The sequence below is a fragment of the Chiloscyllium punctatum genome, chromosome 49 (assembly GCF_047496795.1).
Source record: "Chiloscyllium punctatum isolate Juve2018m chromosome 49, sChiPun1.3, whole genome shotgun sequence".
Classification (NCBI taxonomy): domain Eukaryota; kingdom Metazoa; phylum Chordata; class Chondrichthyes; order Orectolobiformes; family Hemiscylliidae; genus Chiloscyllium; species Chiloscyllium punctatum.
In genome coordinates this window covers 54155147-54176164 of record NC_092787.1, presented here as the reverse complement: position 1 = coordinate 54176164, position 21018 = coordinate 54155147, and the positions used below count along the sequence as shown (strand labels likewise).

General features: G+C 40.6%; 1 protein-coding gene and 1 long non-coding RNA gene across 5 annotated transcripts in view; one reads left to right on the top strand and one right to left on the bottom strand.

Moving 5' to 3' along the window:
• The window catches only part of LOC140469697 (astrotactin-2-like), a 1585258-nt gene that overhangs the window by 1023132 nt on the left and 541108 nt on the right, over positions 1-21018 (bottom strand). For all 4 annotated transcript variants that reach the window (XM_072566454.1, XM_072566452.1, XM_072566453.1 and 1 more), the window contains one exon: positions 12315-12419. In XM_072566454.1, the coding sequence (XP_072422555.1) occupies positions 12315-12419 (105 nt within the window). The remainder of the gene's footprint in view (positions 1-12314; positions 12420-21018) is intronic.
• LOC140469700 (uncharacterized) overlaps positions 1-21018 on the top strand; it is a 46133-nt gene that overhangs the window by 23818 nt on the left and 1297 nt on the right. Inside the window, exon 2 of the long non-coding RNA XR_011956209.1 lies at positions 18396-18495. This is a non-coding gene — a long non-coding RNA (uncharacterized lncRNA). The remainder of the gene's footprint in view (positions 1-18395; positions 18496-21018) is intronic.

Below are 21018 nucleotides of genomic sequence, written 5' to 3'. Positions count from 1 at the left end.
CCTACTAATGTATTACTCCTCCCTTCATCACTTTGAAAGCTGGTGACCAAAACAAATCCTCCCACTCTCCTACTCTGTCCATATTGTGGGACACATGTCTGCTTTGTTCTTGAGTACCTGCAGTCCCAGCAGTGTCCATTGCTGAGTGTTGGCGCTACTGAGACTGCTGGAGGTGCCAACCAGTTGCTGAAGATGGGATTTCCTCCAGTTGAGGGATATAAGTCTCACCCTCACCTCATTGATAGTTCCAGCAGCATGCAACTGTTGCAGGTCAGTACTGCTAATATTTGACATTACTTTGTGGGGGGAAACAATAGTCCCAACATCCCTGTGAATTTGATTCCATGCACTCAGAAAGAAAACTGACCTTCCAGGGTAAAGCAGAGGGAGTTCAACATTGTTAGATGTCTTGTCATAAACTTTCATAGAATCCTTATACTGTGGAATCAGGCCATTCGGCCCATTGGGTTCACACTGACCCTCCACACAGCATCTCACCCAGACTTGTCCTATCCCTCTAACCACACATTTTCCATGGCTAATCCACCCTACCTGCACATCTTTCTGACTGTGGGAGGAAACTGGGGCACCCGGAGGAAACCCACGCAGACACGGGGATAACGTGCAAACTCCACACAGACAGTCACCTGAGGCTGGAATCAACGCAGGGCTCTGGTGCAGTGAGGCAGCAGTGCTAATCACTGAGCCACTGTGCCATTCCTTTGAATGCAAGATCAAACTGAGGCCCCACTGTCCTCTCAATTGGGCGTAACAGGTGTCAAGGCATTATTCTGAATTTAACAGGGTAGTTATTGTCAGTGTCTGGACCAATAAATATCCCTTTGTTGATATTCACAAAATCACACTGATTGTGGGCTCTTGCTGTGCAGATGTATTGTCCTGATCTCCACTACATTCATGCTGGTATACCACTTGTCAGCCTTGACCCTGTGCGGAGACTGTTGCTTCTGAATCCGAACAGATCCATTCCCACTCAACATAGTTTAAGATAATGCTTCAGTTTGATGACAAGGGAATGCAGTACTGTCAGAATGCTAATCATTTCATTGTTGCTTGCAAGACATGGTCTGCACACTAATTAGCTATTATTTTGCCCTGTGTTACATCACTGCCAACTATTTAAAAATACATTTTACATGGTAAAGTGCCTTGAGATGCCCTGATATCATGCAAATCTACATTCTGCACCATTTTCACATTCAGTCTAAATTCACAATGGTCTTTTTATTCTCATCTCCTTTTCTTCTCACCTTCTGTCACTCCCTCAGTTCATATCTTTTCTGTTCCTCCCTGATCTCCACTTCAACAATTGCTGGGGTGAAACCTTTGTAAAAACTCTTATGAGATCAAGCATTACATTTACAGCATATAGAAAGGTCTATTGTGTTCAGTAGAAAGTCAAATTAGGTGAACTACAATACAGGAGGCTTTCCGATCTTGAACTCACACCAACAGGCTAATTTAAAATTATCTTTCATGTTTCGGGTGCTCACTGCTCGTTAAAATATTCAGCTCACAGGATGGAAAGATGTAAGAGATATAACTGTGTATTCATAAAAGAAAACACGCACAACTACAAAATATATAATTCATCAACATCCAGTTCTGGAAAAGAATTGAAAAAGCTGTTAAGAAAGTAATTGGCTGAAGTCATGGTCTGTGATCTTGGGAAACTAATATTGATGATCATATCTGTTCATTCATTTAAAAAATGCCATTAATGCTGAAGAATGTCCTCAGAAATGCACAGCTCTTTAGTGAATTTTGCTGAACTTTTAATGTGGCAGAAATAGTTTGCGGACATGTAAAAATGTTCATCTGTTATTTCAGTTTTTTCTGTAGATTCCCAGCCTTACTGGAGAAATAAATAGTGTGACTGGAGTAAATAAGTACCTAAAATAATTAAACATGAAAGAAAACAAGTCTCTAAAATAACATCGTTCATTCACTTTCCAATTCACTTTGGTAAACAATCCATCTCAAATAATTTTGGTCTAGAGAATGGAATTGTTTCTTTTATTAAGTCAAATACAAAATGCAACATTTTTGGTTCATCTCTCTTAATATACCTCAGAAACTTGAGGCGAATATCTAACATTCCGAATTCATTTTTATCATCATATGTTGCAGCATTAAAAAGAAGATATACATGCTAAAATAAGTTATTAATGCACCATCAAACTTCTCCGAAAGAAAATCTCAAGAGAATTAAAGAAACCAAAGACTCCATGTGAATGCTATGAATAGGAGGCTGGTTTGAAACATCAGATTTTGAGTGGGTCTGGCAATATCTGAGTTGGAATGTTGACACCAGTGTTCCATAAGGAGTTGTAACCCTCACCAATCTGTTTAAGGAGAGAGAATTACCATCTACCAAGCAAATGTGAAATAAATTTGTCCAGAGAAAGCATTAAAAAGAAGTTTGATGAATTACTGCATTCCTGTCCCATGGACAATTGGCAAAGTCATGAAGGAATCATTAACATGTTCTGATATGGTACATGCTTAGTTTGGTGACTATTCAACTTTAGGCCTCCTTACGGCTTGGTCTCAACATTGATGCAACAGCTGAATTCAAGAGATGAGGTGAAAGTGACTGCATATTAATAAAGTAGAACTCTCCAGTGGTTAAAATCAACCTGGTATGAAGGAAGTTAGTTGTGGTAGCTGAAGGCCAATCATTTCAGCTCCAGAGAAGTGTTGTTGTAGTGAGTCAGGGCAGTGTTTGAGGCCAGAACCATGTTCAGCCACATCAAATACTTCAGTAAGTCATGAACCTCAGGTTAACATGCCAATTACCGTATTAAACATCCCTTTGTTCCAAAGATCGATGTGTATTAGCTAGTGATTACATTCCAGCAAAGCACAAAGACTTCCATAGCATCAGCTCCACAACAAAACAGATACTGTACATGTAAAATACCATCACTCCCAATTTCCCCATTAATCACACAGCATCATGCTTAGGACAGACAGCAAAATAATCGTCAGGAGGCTACAGTTCTGAAACTCCAAGCTGAACAGCTCTATGGGAGTAACTTCACCACATGAACTTTGGTTCAAGGGGGTTGACAGTTCAGGAAAATGGCTAACGACCTATTTTACAAGCTACTGAAGTTAAGCAATGAATTCTAGCCTTGCAATAATTTACCTCATCACAAGAAATATTTTTTGAAAAGAATTAGTACAAAATAAGAGGCAACAATGACGTATCAAAATGATAAAGTGGTGATACTTCACTTTGCATCATTGGGACTGAATTTTTTTTTGTGTGGGATGAACACAGCATTGATCGATACTCACCAAGTGAGGAGGTGGACAAGTGAAGTCTTTGGTATTTCCCATAGGTGGGAGGCAGAGCAATACAATATCTCTTCCATTTCAGTACTGTTTTCAAGGAGTGAAGTAAGTCTTCCATAAAAGTTAAAGCTCTCAGTTGGACTAAGGCAAATTTTAAGGTCATGAAGCAAGAATTTCCAAAAGTTGACTGGACTAGACTATTCACAATAAAGGGATGACTGACAAGTGAGAGGCCTTCAAAAGTGTGATAATGAGAAGTGTTATGTTCCTGTTAGAGTGAAAGGTTATGCTGATAAGATTTGAGATCAATTGATGGACAAAGATACTGAGGTTCTAGTCAAGAATAAAAACAAGTCATATTATATATAGACAACTATGATCAACTGAATCTGTTGAAGAGTATAAAGAGTGCGCGGACATTCTTAAGAAGGAAATCAGGAAGGCAAAGAGACAATATAAGGTACCTTGGTAGGAAAGGTTAAAGATAATACAAAACGTTTTAACAAATAAGAGCAACAGAGCAACTAGAAAGACAGTGGGACCCTTTAAAGATCAACAAGGCCGTCTTTGCATTAAATCTCAGGAGATAGGAGAAAAAGGAAATGAATGTTTGTATCAGTTTTTACTATTGTGAAAGAAATGGAAGCTACAGAACTCAAGGAAATAAATACTAATGTTTGGAAAATAAATCAAATTACAGAAGACAAAGTGCTGGAGGTCTTAGAAAGTATAAAGATAGATAAATCATCAGGACCTGATCAAATGTATCACAGGACATTGTGGGAAGTTAGGGAAGAAATTGACGGGCATCCAGCAGAGATATTTATATCATCTAGAACCATGGGTGAAGTACCAGAGGAACTGGAGGGTGGCTAATGTACTTAAGAAAGGCTGTAAGGAAAAGCCCAGAAATTATAGACCTATGAGTCTAACATTGGTGGTGGGTAAATTGTTGGATATGATTCTGAAAGATAGGATTTACATACATTTGGAAAGGCAAGAATGATTAGGGACAGCCAGTGTGGTTTTCTACGATAAAACTAATTTCTCACAAACTTGATTGAGTTTTTAATGAAGTAATCAAAAAGATCGATGAGGGCAGAATGACAGATATAATTTACTTGGAATTTAGTGAAGACTTTGACAAGGTTCCACTTGGTAGACTAATTAGTAAAGTAAGATCACACGGGATTCAGGGTGAGCTTGCCAATTGGATAGAAAACTTTATATAGGAGACAGAGAGTGATGGTGGAGGGTTGTTTCTTGAACTGGAGTGATGAGCCACAAGGATCAACTCTGGGACCATTTTTGTTTGTCATTTAAATCATATCCAACAATTTAAATCAATATAGGAGACATGGTTAGTAAGTTTGCAGTCAACATCAAAATCGGTGATATAGTCGATAGTGAAGATGGTTATCTTAGATTACAAAGAGATCTTGATCAATTGGGCCATTGGTGTGCTGCTTCCCTGGTGCCAGGATCAAGGATGTCTCAGAGAGGGTGCAGAATGTTCTCATGGGGGAGAGGGGCCAGCAAGAGGTCATTGTCCACATTGGAACCAACAATATTGGAAGTGAAAAGGTTGAGCTTCTGAAGGGAGATTACAGAGAGTTAGGCAGGAATTTAAAAAGGAGATCCTTGAGAGTAGTAATATCTGGATTACTCCCAGTGCTATGAGCTAGTGAGGGCAGGAATAGGAGGATAGAGCAGATGAATGCATGGCTGAGGAGCTGGTGTATAGGCGAAGGATTCACATTTTTGTATCATTGGAAGTTGTTTTGGGGTGGAAGCGACCTGTACAAGAAGGACAAATTGTATCTAAATTGGAAGGGGACTAATATACTGGCAGGGAAATTTGCTGGAGCTGCTTGGGAGGATTTAAACTAGTAAGGTGGGGGGGTGGGACCCAGGGAGATAGTGAGGAAAGAGATCAATCTGAGACCGGTACAGTTGAGAACAGAAGTGAGTCAAACAGTCAGGGCAGGCAGGAACAAGGCAGAACTAATAAATTAAACTGCATTTATTTCAATGCAAGGGGCCTAACAGGGAAGGAAGATGAACTCAGGGAATGGTTAGGAACACGGGACTGGGATATAATAGCAATTACAGAAACGTGGCTCAGGGATGGGCAGGACTGGCAGCTTAACGTTCCAGGATACAAATGCTACAGGAAGGATAGAAAGGGAGGCAAGAGAGGAGGGGGAGTGGCATTTTTGATAAGGGACAGCATTACAGCTGTGCTAAGGGAGGATATTCCTGGAAATACATCCAGGGAAGTTATTTGGGTGGAACTGAGAAATAAGAAAGGGATGATCACCTTATTGGGATTGTATTATAGACCCCTAATAGTCAGAGGGAAATTGAGAAACAAACTTGTAAGGAGATGTCAATATCTGTAAGAATAATCGGTGGTTATGGTAGGGGATTTTAACTTTCCAAACATAGACTGGGATTGCCATAGTGTTAAGGGTTTAGATGGAGAGGAATTTGTTAAGTGTGCACAAGACAATTTTCTGATTCAGTATGTGGATGTACCTACTAAAGAAGGTGCAAAACTTGACCTACTCTTGGGAAATAAGGCAGGGCAGGTGACTGAGGTGACAGTGGGGGAGCACTTTGGGGTCAGCGACCATAATTCTATTAGATTTAAAATAATGATGGAAAAGGATAGACCAGATCTAAATGTTGAAGTTCTAAATTGGAGGAAGGCCAATTTTGATGGTATTAAGCAAGAACTTCCAAGATTGCGGGCAGATGTTCGCAGGTAAAGGGATGGTTGGAAAATGGGAAGCCTTCAGAAATGAGATAACGAGAATCCAGAGAAAGTATATTCCTGTTAGTGTGAAAAGAAAGGCTGGTAGGTATAGGGAATGCTGGATGACTAAAGAAATTGAGGGTTTGGTTAAGAAAAAGAAGGAAGCGTATGTCAGGTATAGACAGGATAGATCAAGTGAATCCTTAGAAGTGTATGAAGGAAGTAGGAGTATACTTAAGAGGGAAATCAGGAGGGTAAAAAGGGAACATGAAATAGCTTTGGCAAATAGAATTAAGGAGGATCCAAAGAGTTTTTACAAATACATTAAGGACAAAAGGGTAACTAGGGAGAGAATAGGACCCCTCAAAGATCAGCAAGGCGGCCTTTGAGTGGACCTGCAGGTATACTAAACAAGTATTTTGCATCAGTATTTACTGTGGAAAAGGATATGGAAGATCCTCAGGCGACTGACTGTGTGGAGTTTGCACATTCTTCCCGCGTCTGCATGCGTTTCCTCCAGGTGCTGCTGTTTCCTCCCACAGTCCAAAAATGCGCAGGTTAAGTGAATTGGCCATGCTAAATTGCCCATAGTGTTAGGTGAAGGAGTAAATATAGGGGAATGGGTCTGGGTGGGTTGCGCTTCGGCGGGGTGGTGTGGACTTGTTGGGCTGAAGGGTCTGTTTCCACACTGTAAGTAATCTAAATCTAAATCTATATAGACTGTATGGAAACAGATGGTGACATCTTGCAAAATGTCCAGATTACAGAGCAGAAAGTACTGGATGTCTTGAAATGGGTAAAGGTGGATAAATCCCCAGGACCTGATCAGGTGTACCCTAGAACTCTGTGGGAAGCTAGAGAAGTGATTGCTGGGCCTCTTGCTGAGATATTTGTATCATCAATAGTGACAGGTGAGGTGCCGGAAGACTGGAGGTTGGCTAACGTGGTGCCTCTGTTTACGAAGGGCGGTAAAGACAAGCCAGGGAACTATAGACCGGTGAGCCTGACCTCAGTGGTGGGCAAGTTGTTGGAGGGAGTCCTGAGGGACAGGATGGACATGTATTTGGAAAGGCAAGGACTGATTAGGGATAGTCAACATGGCTTTGTGCGTGGTAATTCATGTCTCACAAACTTGATTGAATTTTTTTAAAGAAGTAACAAAGAGGATTGATGAGGGCAGGGCAGAGTGGTAGATGTGATCTATATGGACTTCAGTAAGGCGTTCGACAAGGTTCCCCATGGAGACTAATTCGCAAGGTTAGGCCTTATGGAATGCAGGGAGAACTAGCCATTTGGATACAGAACTGGTTCATAGGTAGAAGACAGAAGGTGGTGGTGGAGGTTTGTTTTTCAGACTGGAGGCCTGTGACCACTGGAATGCCACAAGGATCGGTGCTGGGTCCTCTACTTTTTGTCATTTATACAAATGATTTGGATGCAAGCATAAGATGTACAGTTAGTAAGTTTGCAGATGACACCAAAATTGGAGGTGTAGTGGACAGTGAAGAGGGTGACCTCAGATTACAACAGGATCTGGACCAGATGGGCCATTCAGCTGAGAAGTGGCAGATGGAGTTTAATTCAGATAAATGTGAGGTGCTGCATTTTGGGAAAATAAACCTTAGCAGGACTTATACACTTAATGGTAAGGTCCTAGGGAGTGTTGCTGAACAAAGAGACCTTGGAGTGCAGGTTCATAGCTCCTTGAAAGTGGAGTCACAGGTAGATAGGATAGTGAAGAAGGCGTTTGGTATGCTTTCCTTTATTGGTCAGAGTACTGAGTACAGGACTTGGGAGGTCATGTTGCTGCTGTACAGGACATTGGTTAGGCCACTGTTGGAATATTATGTGCAATTCTGGTCTCCTTCCTAGCAGAAAGATGTTGTGAAACTTGAAAGGGTTCAGAAAAGATTTACAAGGATGTTGCCAGGGTTGGAGGATTTGAGCTATAGGGAGAGGCTGAACAGGCTGGGGCTGTTTTCCCTGGAGCATCGGATGAGCACCTTATAGAGGTTTACAAAATTATGAGGGGCATGGATAGGGTAAATAGACAAAGTCTTTTCCCTGGGGTGGTACCCAGAACTAGAGGGCACAGGTTTAAGGTGAGAGGGGAAAGATATAAAAGAGACCTATGAGGCAACTTTTTCACACAGAGTGTGGTACGTATATGGAATGAGCTGCCAGAGGAATTGGTGGAGGCTGGTACAATTGCAACATTTAAGAGGTATTTGGATGGGTATATGAATAGGAAGGATTTGGTGGGATATGGGCTGGGTGCTGGCAGGTGGGACTAGATTGAGTTGGGAAATCTGGTCGGCATTGATGAAGGGTCTGTTTCCATGCTGTACACCTCTATGATTCTATGACAATGGGCCGAGGTGTGGCAAATGAAGGTTAATTTGGATAAATGTGAAGTATGGCATTTTGATAATAAAAACATGGTCAGGATTTATACACTTAATGGTAGGGCCTTGTATAGTGTTGTAGAACAGAGACACTTAGGGGTTCAGATTCATTATTCATTGAAATTGGCATCACAAGTCAACAGTGTGTTTAAGAAGGCATTTCGCAAACTTGCCTTCATTACTCAAACCACTGAGTTTAGAAGTTGGGACATCATGTTGAGGTTGAACAGAACATTGGTGAGGCCTCTTCTGGACTTTAGTGTGCAATTCTGATGGCCCTGTTAAAGGAAGGATATTATTAAAGTGGACAGGGTTCAGAAAACATTTTTGTTTTATATTCATATTTGTGGGATGTGGGTGTCCGCTGGCTGGTCAGCATTTATTGCCTTACCCATTTCCCACAATGTTGTTAGGAATGGAGGGTTTGAGGTATAAAAAATAGACTGGAAAGGCTGGGACTTATCTCTGTGATGTGTAGGAGGTTAAAGAGTGACCTTATTGAGGTCTATAAAGTCATGAGTGGCATGGGTAAGATTAGTGACAAGTCTTTTCCCTCGCTTGGACACTTTCAAAACTAGGGGGCATATTTTTCAGGTAAATGGAGAAAGATTTAAAACAGACATGAGAAGCAACATTTTTACACAGTGAGTGGTTCATGTGTGGAAGAAACTGCCAGAGAAAATGGCTGAGGCAGATACGGTTACAAAATTTAAAAGACATTTGGATAAGTTCAAGAATAAGAAAGATTTGGAGGGATATGGACCAAACAGAGGCAAAAGTGGGACTGGTTTAGTTTGGGATTATGGCCAGTATGGACTGGTTGGACCAAAGAATCTGTTTCCATGCTGTATGACTCAATGACTTTGCGAGTACTAGCAATGGTCTGGGATTGAGGGACATGGTCACAATCTCAGTGTAATATGCACAACTCATGATGGACGCAAGAGAACAAGGAGAAAGTGAGGACTGCAAATGATGGAGATCAAAGTCGAAGAATGTGGTACTGGAAAAGCACAGCCGGTCAAGCAGCATCCAAGGAGGAGAGTTGGCGTTTTGGGTATAAGCCCTTCATCAGGACTGGACGAAAGAGAACAAATAAGATATATTTGCTTTTACAGGCATCACAGTGAAGATGAATGAAGAATGTGTGTCTTCTTTTGTAGTTGTAAGCACAATATATCTATTTGGCTTCTGACTTCATTTCTCCTTCAGGAGTGACAGTACTTATCCAATGCTTGTTGGAAGCATATTGTTTAACACTTGTACACTAAGATGTATTTTTTAAAAGTGCTGATCACCTTACACATAGCTTCCTCCTCTCAGATCCCACAAACAATTTACTTCTCGGCAGGCAATCTTTATTAACTGAAGTTATTCCAGGGCAAGTGGCTACTTAAAGTTAACCAACATCATGTAGAACTCCAAATTCTCCAAATGGATCACCACTGATTCAATTTATGACATGAATGTTAATATTTGGTCAATTGAATGAGTTTAGGAGTCAGGATCTCATGTTACGGCTTTCCAGGACATCAGTTAGGCCACTTTTGGAATACCGCATATAATTTTGGCCTCCCTGCTCTAGGAAAGATGTTGTTAAAGGTAAAGGGTTCAGAAAAGGTTTATAAGGATTGGAGAGCATGAGTGAAAGGGAGAGGATGAATAGACTGGGAATGTTTTCCATGGAGCGTGGAAGACTGAGGGATGACATTATAGAAGTTTATAAAATCATGAGAGGTGTGGACGGTGTATGGCCAATGTCTTTTTTCCAGGGTTAGGGGAGTTTAAAACTAAGCGCACAGATTTAAGGTAAGAGGGGGAAGATTTTAAAGGGACGTCAGGGGAACTATTTCACATGGAGGGTAGTTTTTGTATGGAATGAACTGCCAGAGAAAGTGGAGGAGGCTGGTATAATTACAACATTGAAAAGGCATCTGGATGGGTACATGAACAGGCAGCGTTTAGAGGGATATGGGCCAAATGCTAGTAAATGGGACTGGATTAATTTTGGATACCCGATTGGTACGGGTGAGTTGGACCGAAGGGTCTGTTTCCAGCTGGACATCTCTATGACTCCATGACTATTCATGTTAGCATTTAGCGCAAGAGCATTTTCAAAAATACAAAGGATAATGTGCCACTGGCAATGAGCTCATACAATTAAACTGACATACAAAGAGTAAACCAGGGTCCTGATGGGAGTTCCAGTCTGAAATGTCGGGTCTCCCACTCCTCTGATGCGAATTGACCTGCTGTGCTTTGTCCACCTCCACACTTCATTGATTCCAAATAAATCTACCCTATGTTTCCAAGTAGCAATGAAAAAGGACATTAGGCTCTCTTGCAGGTACACTATGGCTCAGCGAGTTGATGCAGTGAATAACTGAACAATATCCAACAGAAAGATTCCAGATTTGATCTTCAGTCCATGGAAAATAATTGTAGGATTAGAGTCAGGGCAATTTAATGACTTTGGAAAAATAAAAGGCTGGAAGAAAAAATAAAATCAATCAAGGTTAGAAGTACTGGTTATCCTCACTGATCCTTGTTTGTTGTGGAACTTGAACAAAGAGAGTTTTCATCTCTCCACCCCTTAAATCTCTGACTTGTGCAGTGATATTGACGCTCGTTTCTCTCTGACTCAAACAGCAACAGCAGGACAAGGAGCGTTTTTATTCCCCATTCTGCCTTATCCTTTGCTGAACTGACTGAACTAGAAAAACTCAGCACAGTGTAACGACTGGATTTCCATGTTTGTCTGTTTCACTGGACAGCACATTTCCCAAATTAGTGTTGCAGGAAATCATTTCAGGTTCAGCAAGCCCAAGGTCATTTCCTTCTGTACTGAAGGAACAGAAGAGCAATACTTTGCTTTTCAAGTGGTCATTTAACAGTCATTAGGGCCATGGACATTTGTGGGAAGGACTCCTGGGGAATCTGTAACTGGCTGAAAAGAGTCTGCAACTTTCAGATTTTACATTGTGAATAAAATTTTGTCATTCCGAATGTAGGAAACACACAGCTAGCACTAAGGCAAAATTATAACAAGGATAAAGGGAAGTAAAATATACATTCACACAAACACAGTAAGGACAAAAAGTGTAGATTGCAAGACAAGAGTTTTGGTGTCTAACAGGCTTGGGAAATTTCACTCTTCAAATGAGCCATGGACATGTCAATTTGCAGTTTTGTGCCGATGAGCAGTTAAGGAAATTTAGCTGATACAAATATGATCAGTCTGTTTGAATTCCATATCCATCCTTCTGAACTTCCTTTCCCTGTTATGCTTTTCTTTCACTTTTTCCTTTAAGACCTGTTGGTGTTTCTCAAAAGGCATCATAAAATTACTGTAGAATTAACCTCCTCAGCTAATATTAAAGCAACAACATTGAATTGCAAACAATTTAAAATTTGTTCAAACCAGCTTTGAGCAAACTAGTACAGCACTGGCTTCTGAACAAATATTAATCTTAAAATTCTCTGCATTTGCCATAAAATGTTGAAAAACCTCGACGCATATTTGTTTGTAGCTTTCCTCAAATCATGTGCCAAGCATGTGATAGAAGTTGACAGAGTATGTCTGAAATTAGCTCATGTTGAATTGCTACACCGTAAAGATGTGTTAGAGTCAGCATATCTTTGCTCCTCACTCTGACAGAAACTGAAACTTGGACAAATAATTGTTGTTTTACATTGGGCGTGTGGCTGAAATGAAAAATTGCTGCACTCTTGTAACTGCTAAATTAATTTGAACTCAGAAATTTAACAACCACTCTCACTTCTGATTGCAACTCTGTGAGGTTGCTGTTCCACCTTGAATATCTAATTACCTTTACTTCTTCGCCTGCCTCGGTGTTCCGAGTAAAAGGTGAGGTGCGTTTCATCATCTGCTTCTGTACCAGAATCTTCTTCTGCTCTTAGAATTCCACTGACACCTATAAATAAATAAAAGCACAGTTAGTTGACTTGCAACGAACAAACCACTTCCTTTTGTTAAGTCCTGGAAGCTTGCAAAAAGCCAAGACCCATAAGCATAGGTCATGTCCAAGTTTGAAGTAGATGAAAAAGTTGAGGCAAATTACAAAGTGGCATTTAGGTTGCTGTAACTTAGGATTTTAAAATTGCAGAAATTGCAAGAGAACAGGAATGGCTGATGGAGCTGGCTTGCTCTGCAGTTCTATCAGCTTACTACCTTTGCAAGCTTCAGTCTAGAAATTTATTTTGAACAGTGAGAGGACTTATCAAAAAAAAAGTTCAACAACAAGTAATGGCCCACACTATTAAACCTTAAAAATACTTCTTTTGCACTCATTAAGGTGAGGAACATCACTTTCCATTGAACACCACCCAACATCAGTATCAAACATTCTCAGGACTGGTAGCCTACAGTTAGGTACAGAGACGATCTCTCCAATTTTAACAAAACACGTGCCTCAAATCCAATTTCAAAAAATTCAACAGGTGTATTTGAAATCACAAGTTTTCGGAGAACGTCAGGCAAAGCTTGTGGACGATAACCTGGTGTCATGTGACTTCTAACGTTGTCCAACCCAGTCCAACACCATTACCTCCACATCATGATTATATTAAAATTGTGTCAAATTCGGGAATCTTTTGTTCTAGAGCTTCATGCTCACTGATGGATAGAAAATGACCAACCACACTTAACTGCAGCACCCTTGGTTTGGAAGGCACATAGATGTCAGAAGCAGGAATTCCCAGGACCTGCAATGCTCAAATCTCCACTCCCAGTGACCTCTATGAACTGATTTCACCTGGGTATTGAGAATGATAGTTGGTAATAATGAAAACATGTTTCTCCTAATTGACCCTCCAAAAAGGAGAAAAAGTGATATCCAAACAAGAAACAGGGGACATAAAATTGTGGATTTCTGTCTGAAACTTAGTCTCAAAACACAACTTGGAAGGGACTTGAAAATGTAGCTCCTGATTGTTTTTTTGAAGAGCTATAACTCCAGACTATAAGAATCATATTTTTATCACTTGAAACAAACTCAGAGATTTAAAAAAGTCATTGACAGAAGGTGAGGGATAATTTGTAAGTACATGCACTCTCTGAATCTCAGAATTATTTTATGAGCCAAGTTTGTGCATCAAAGTGCTTGTATTCAGTTGTCTGCAATCTACAGCAAGTATTGTCAACACAAGACATCAAGAGGACATTGACGTCTCCATAGTTTGTGCGGGTTTGTCAGGCCTGGATCCCAGTCTGATTTGCTGTACTGTAATTGTGCAAAGCTCCAACTGAGCAGTGCTGTGGAGTCACAAAGAGTTTCTCTCACTCAGATGCAAAGTGCTCCTCCTGTCTCATTATCTTGTCAAACTTGCCTACAGTAGAAGCCGAGTTCCTAAGTATCTTGTTGAATGCACTGCAGGAGGATTGGAGTTTTCTATCAGCTGAAGCAGAAAACAATGAGAGCAGCAGTTTACTTTTGATTCTTTGCTAGCTAAACCATGGGCCCTGTTTTTGTTCTTAGCCAAGAGTGAGTACAAACACAGTTACACAAACGTAGAGTACAGGAAAATAATTGTTATTTTCTTGTGTCTTGGTGCATATTTCTCAAAAAGGAGATCGTTCACTTTTGAATCCAGCTTATGATGTAACCATACCTTATCCTTGATTTAAAGGAACATTCCCACAGTGTTGGCTCAGTGGTTAGCACTGCTGTCTCACAGCGCCAGGGACCCGGTTTCGATCCCAGCCTCGGGTGACTGTCTGTGTGGAGTTTGCACATTCTCCCCATATCTGCGTGGGTTTCCTCCAGGTGCTCCAGTTTCCTCCCACATTCCAAAGATGTGCAGGTTAGGTGAATCGGTCATGCTAAGTTGCCCATAGTGTCCAGGTATGTCTGGATTAGGTGCATTCATTAGTGATAAATGTAGAGTAATGGGGAATGGGTTTGGGTGGGGTACTCTTCAAAGGGTTGGTATGGATCTGTTGAGCCAAAGGGCCTGTTTCCACACTGTAGAGATTCTATGATTGAACATTTACAGACTGGAAGTGACCAGCAAACAAGTTCTGCCACGGAAAACTTCAGAAGAAAGCTGAAGTTCAGTAAGAGTGTATGCTTCAAGAAGATGAAAGGAATTGCATTAAAATAAATTTATGTTGACTGACAATAATTGTACTCTGCCTCCCTCAGGTCACACACCAGCTACATTGAGAAGGGTGGAGTAGACAGACTGCTCCTACATTTCTGACATTCTTGACTTGCTGCAAGAAGACATGCACAATCATATGAGAGAACTTTCTTCCTAGTGTTCCAAGATTCTGATGAATAGATGTTAAGTAAGTTAGAATCCCTACAATGTGGAAACAGGCTACTTGGCCCAAAAACTCCACACCGACCCTCTGAAGAGTAACCCACCCAGACACATTCCTCTACGTTATTACTCAGCATTTCCTCTGACTAATGCACCTAACCTACACAACCCTGGATACCACAGCATGGCCAATTCACCTAACCTATGCATCTTTGGATTCGGGAGGAAACTGGAAACCCACACAGACAAGGAGAGAATGTGTAAACTCCACATAGTTGCCCAAGGCTGGGATTGAACCCAGGTGCCTCATGCAGTGAGGCAGCAGCGCTAACCTCTGAGCAACTGTGCCGCCCAGACCTTGAACCTCTCGGCATTGCCTCAGAACACAAGAACTGTGTCAAAAACATAAGCCCACTGGAGAGCTGTACATGGCCCACCATTAAGATCAGAAAAGATCTCAGTATATGCACTTGAAAACTACTGCAAATAATTCCACAGAATAATGCTCTCAAAAGATATGAATATTATTTCCCACTTCTCTTTAAGACAGACTGAAATGCCTACATCAAAAATCTTTCACCATCACATTAAAAAGTGAGCATTTTTCCTATATGTTCCAAGTCATTGAATCTTTGGTACCGACATGGGTATAAAAGCATAACCCTCCCCCCCCCAGCCCCCATAGTTTCAAACACATGAGCTTTATTTGACACATGAGGTGGCAAATACTCTAAGACTACCTGATGGAAGAGAAGGAAAGTTGCTGAGCAACTGAAAGTGAGGATCCATTTCAGATTAATCATATGCAATATCCATTACTGAAGATATAATTTGGAAGAAATCTCTCAACATTGTGGAAAGGGAACAAGAACATTGATGACGTGGGGGTGCCGGTGTTGGACTGGGGTGGACAAGGTTAAAAATCACACAACACCAGGTTATAGTCTAACAGGTTTATTTGGAAGCACTAGCTTTCGGAGCGCCGCTCCTTCGTCAGGTAGCATGTACTTTCAAATAAACCTGTTGGACTTTAACCTGTTGTGTGATTTTTAAGAATATTGATGTCACCTCAGAAAGTTGTTGGAGTAGCAATGCAGCAAGGGGCACAAGAGGGATGAGACGTTATTTTCATACTTTCAGTGGCATTATCCCAATTTCAAACACATATTAAGAAATTACATTCCACAGGGGGGAGACTCAATAAAAGAGCTTAACTAGACTTTGAAAAAATCTTTCAATCAGCCACAAAGAGCGCTGAAGAACTTTTTTTGGAGTAAAATAAGTAAGCTTTTGTAAAAATGTAATTGAAGTGCTGTCACTTTAGAATTTAAGTTCATGTGTCCAACACAATAAGAATTATTTCCAAATTTAGATTGACAAGAGCTTGTGTAATCCTGTCATTTCACCTTATTTGTTGCCTGTGGGACAAGTGGAAAATCATGAATTGATTTGATATACACAACTTATTTGAGAGCCCAAACATATTTACCGAGATTTTTATTTGTTAAAAAAAGTCGCATGTTTGACAAGCCAGTCAATCAGATTTCAGTATTTACGTCTAATATGACCAATTTATGTTAATTATTTGTTTTTTTTTATCCACACAGCTTCCAATGATAGCCATTTTATTATGCGGGGCACTTAGCAAGGGAGTTAATAAGTGATGGCTGTGCAAGTCGTGAATTTAAAAATGTCAAGTTTGACTTATCTTCGCCTCAAGCTTCAAACGGAGATGGGGAAGCAGTCTGTTTTTATTGGCTTAAAATAAGCATTTCTCGCAGTCCAAACATGCCCTCTGGACGCATCAATACAAGAATGATTAATTGCTAGGTATTAGGATTATACAGCCTTTCTTGCCATAGGTGAAACTCTGGAAACAAAAGCACTCTCAGCTCCCTGACTTGTTTTATGATCTCGGGTTTGTTCAGACAGGTACTGCTATAACAAAGCAATATTGTGCTGCCACTCCGTAACCCACTTCCCCAGAGATTTAATGTAAAACTCTCCCTGCAGTGTTTAAAGCAACCATCTCAGGGGTTCAATGAGGGTCATGACAGTAGCCACTGTATAATGCATACAGAGACAGAGAACGAATGAAATCGTTCCAGGGCAATTCACCAGCCTGAACTGCTCCCTCAAGACAGCTGAATATAAATAGTCTAACAGAGTGCTGCTCCGGAAGATTTAATAGAGAAGATATAATCTGTTCTGGTATGTTCATCAGTATTGATTGGACAGAACATCTTAACACTTGTTATTGTATGCAATGTGTTAGATACTTAGCTAGTGTCAACATTTCTTTCATTTCCTGATGTATGCTCATTCCTATACAAAACAACAAAGTGCTGTGAAACCACAGGGAGCTATGGGCTACCAGCCCCCTTGACAAGGGGCCAGTTGGCGGAATAGTGGTGCAAACAAAATACTTTCCCTGTTAGAAATGTGAAACAAGAAACAAAAGAAATGCTGGAAATACTCAGACGGTCAGACCTTTCAACCAGGACAACACTGAAATGTTCACTTTGCTTGCCTCCGACAGATGCTGTGTTTCAGTTGCTGAGTGTTTCCTGTACATCTCATTTATGTTTGAGATGCAGAGATGGCATCCTCTCACTCTCTGTAAGGGCAGAAGGAAGCCCTGAGGGTACTTATTGCACACCTCCATAGATCACTGCTCCCTAGCATGCCAGTCACAGTCAGTGAAATTTTAGAGAGATCTTCCCACTCTGTTTAATTCTCTATGGACATGAAACATTAAACAATAGTAACAAATAGATTTGTAAAGTTCTTATGTACCCTGAATGCTTACACTTTTTTTCCCAAAATTCATAAAAGAATTATCCTGGATGATAAGGGGGAGGTGATAGCCTAATGGTATTACTTGTTAATCCAGAGACTCAGGTAAAATCCTGCTCCAGCAGATGGTAGAATTAAGAGTCTAATGTTGACCATGAATTAATTATCAATTGTCAGGAAAAACTTATCTGGTTCACTACTGTCCTTCAGGGAAGGAGGGTGCCATCCTCACCTGGTCTGGCTGACATGTGACTCCAGACCCACAGCAATGTGCTTCACTCTTAAGTGCCCTCTGGTCAATTAGGGATGGACAGTAAGTATTGGCCTAGCCAGCAATGCCCTCATCCCATGAGTGAGTTTGAATAAAACTTGACTTCAATTACATAACACAATGTTACATCAAAGCTGCATTGATTGACCCTATCTAAGTACAGTCCAACGCTTGGACAAGAATATTGTGATCTTAGACAGGGCATTCTGCTCCAAATGTAAAACAAGCAATTGAACTTCCTGGAGGCTTTGACAGAAGAGATGATGAGAATCTATTTCTCATGTTTAGGAAGTCCAATGGTCAGTCACAGCTCAGGATAGAGTCAGCCACTCACAACTCAGATGAGGAGTTAGATTCTCACTCAAAAGACTGTGTATTATTTAATTTTCTATCCCAGAAAGTTAACGTAAATGAAATTGATGGATATTTTGGACCCTAAGAGAATACAGTGGAAAGTGACCGTGAAATTGAGGTTTAACCACAATCTTATTGAATAGCTAAACAGGTTCATCAATGAAGGCTATGACTCACTTGTACTTCTGTTTGATTATATTTTTAGATCACTTACAAGAAACCATCCAAATTTGACGCGAGAAGGATGGCAACCAGCAACATTTGCAATTGTTTGGACATTTTTCAGACAGTCCCATTGTCCACAGGTGGTGTTGCATAATTTTCTATTTTCAGAAAAAGTGTAACGTGTACATCAGGAAAACTGATGGTGGTGGCAGCACCGGTCCTGGACTGTAACCCCATAGTGTCCAGGGCTGTGCAGGCTAGATGGATTAACCGTGGAAAATGCAGGGTTATATGAATAAACGATGAGGGTGGGTCAGGGTAGGATGCTCTTTGGAGGATTGGTATGGACTAGGTGGGCCAAATGGCTTCCTTTCAGACAGTAGGGATTCTATGATTCTATGATAAAGCACAACAAGCTAGACAACACTTAACTGACACTTATTCCTGTAAATGTGAGCTGACGCAGTGATCAATCACTGTCTATAAAAGTTTTGCCGCTTGAGCAATGAGATGATGTCAACCTTCACTGGGAATTGAGGGAAAGCTCAGACAAGCTTCGAGGATGGGTGGGCGGGGGTGGCGGTTTGAGGCTACAAATGGGTAAATTTTGGGATCTGAAATAGCGACACATTTCTGAAGGAGGTATGAAGCCGTGTCAGCTGTGCCACCTATGTAACCTGAGAAGCGTTCGGTTTTGATTCCCCACTACATGCATGGTGAGGGGCAACACTGGCATGCAGCACTTGGACTGGGTGCATGCTTGGGTTTTAAATATAGAGCCAGGAATTCCAGTAAGCTCTGGCAGTGGAGAATGCTTCTGACTCTGGTGAAAGGGAGTGTATCATGAATGGGGCATGGCGGGGTCATGGGTGATGAGGCGAGTTTCAAAACGTTGCATGAGAAATCCTGCTAGGCCCCACAAAGAGAACCCTCAGTGGACCTCGATCCAAGTGACATTTAGCCAAATTCTGTTAAAATTCAACACATTATTTTCCAGTATGGTAACATTTAGGATAAGGGTTCAACTTTAGTTCAGACACCACTGAGAATTGTTCTTCTCTGCTTTGTCTATGGAATTCAAGTCCCAGAAAATAACAGAGACTGTGTCATTGAACATATTTATGGATGTTTTTTGATAGATTTTTAAGTGACAAAGGAGTCAAGGGATTGGGGAGCAGACGGGATGGTGGAGTTAGTTCACAGAAAGATCAGCCATGATTTTACTGAATAGTGGATCAGGGGAGGAGGAGCAAATGTCACATCCCTGCTTGTAATTCTTGCATTTCAGTCGGAGTAACCATTCCTGTGATTCCTGTAAAGGCTATAACGCAATGGACAGTGCAGCATGTAAAAATGTGGCATAAGATCATCAGTTGTAGATATTTCCTAATCAAGCTTTTTTGTTTATTATTCACTCACCAGATAGGTGTGTCTCTGGCTACACCAGCATTTATTACCTATCCCTTGATTGTCAACCACATTGCTGTGGGTCTGGAGTCACATGTAGGTCAGACCAGATAATGATGGCAGTTTCCTTCTCCAGAGGACATTAGTGAACCAGATGGGTTTTCTTGACAATCAGCAATAGCTTCACAGTTATCATTATACTCCTAATTCCAGATATTCATTGAATTCAAATTCTACGATTGCCATGGTAGGATTCAAACCTTGATCACTCGAGTAGCATCAGGGTCTCTGGATTAATAATGTAGTGATAATATCACAAGGCTATCACCTCCCCATATTCACACACTTCCGAAACTGGTGAGATTTGCACACAGGCCTCCTAGCTCAGAATCAGTGACATGACCATTACACCTCAATGTTTGATCAGTTGCATTAATTAAGGGTATATTTTCTATTGATTAAAGTATTAGTTGGCAAATAAGTAAGGTCAGTCAATGTTAATTTTATTTGTTTCTTACAGCAAGTCTTAAAACTTGCAAGCTTATGGTGTGGTTCCATCCAGCTGGTCACTGGGAGTATTAATTTACTTTTAAAAGTCCTCAGTTTCCAAGTGGATTAGAAGATCTACATAGCAGTTTGTTGTACCTTCTTTCATTTTTTATGTAGTTGAATTTCTCAACTCTGCTTTCCATCCATGTTTCAAGACTTCTCATGCTAACCCTAGACTTCCATGTTCTGTCGATAATTTAGAAATTATTGCTGAGAATCTACACAAAATGAAAACCTGATTCTGAAAATAATGCATACAAATCCTGAACAGCTGTCATAACCCCTCAACAAACACAAAGCTGACAATACAAATGAATACTAAAGCCTCTCAAACAGCCTTGAATATATGACAATGAACTGCTTCATAAGGCTCAGTAGCTAATGTTTCATCGTGTGGTCGTCACATTATATTGTAAAATTGATACTTTTATCCCCTCCTGCAAAGTAACCCGGAGATTTAAGAACAAGTGAATTATGCTGGGAGAGCAGTGGGCTTGAGCTTCTTATGTCTGAAGCTGCAGTTTTAACAGATATGTTACTGCAAGGTCAAACTCAAATACACATAATGACATTTCTGCAGTCATGGATGTGAAGATTTAGAAAGAGTAATCTGAGCACTAAACCAACGCAAGCTTGAATTTATACTGCACTCTTACTATGGTAAAATGTCACAAGATATGTTGTAGAAATATTATGGAACATAATAT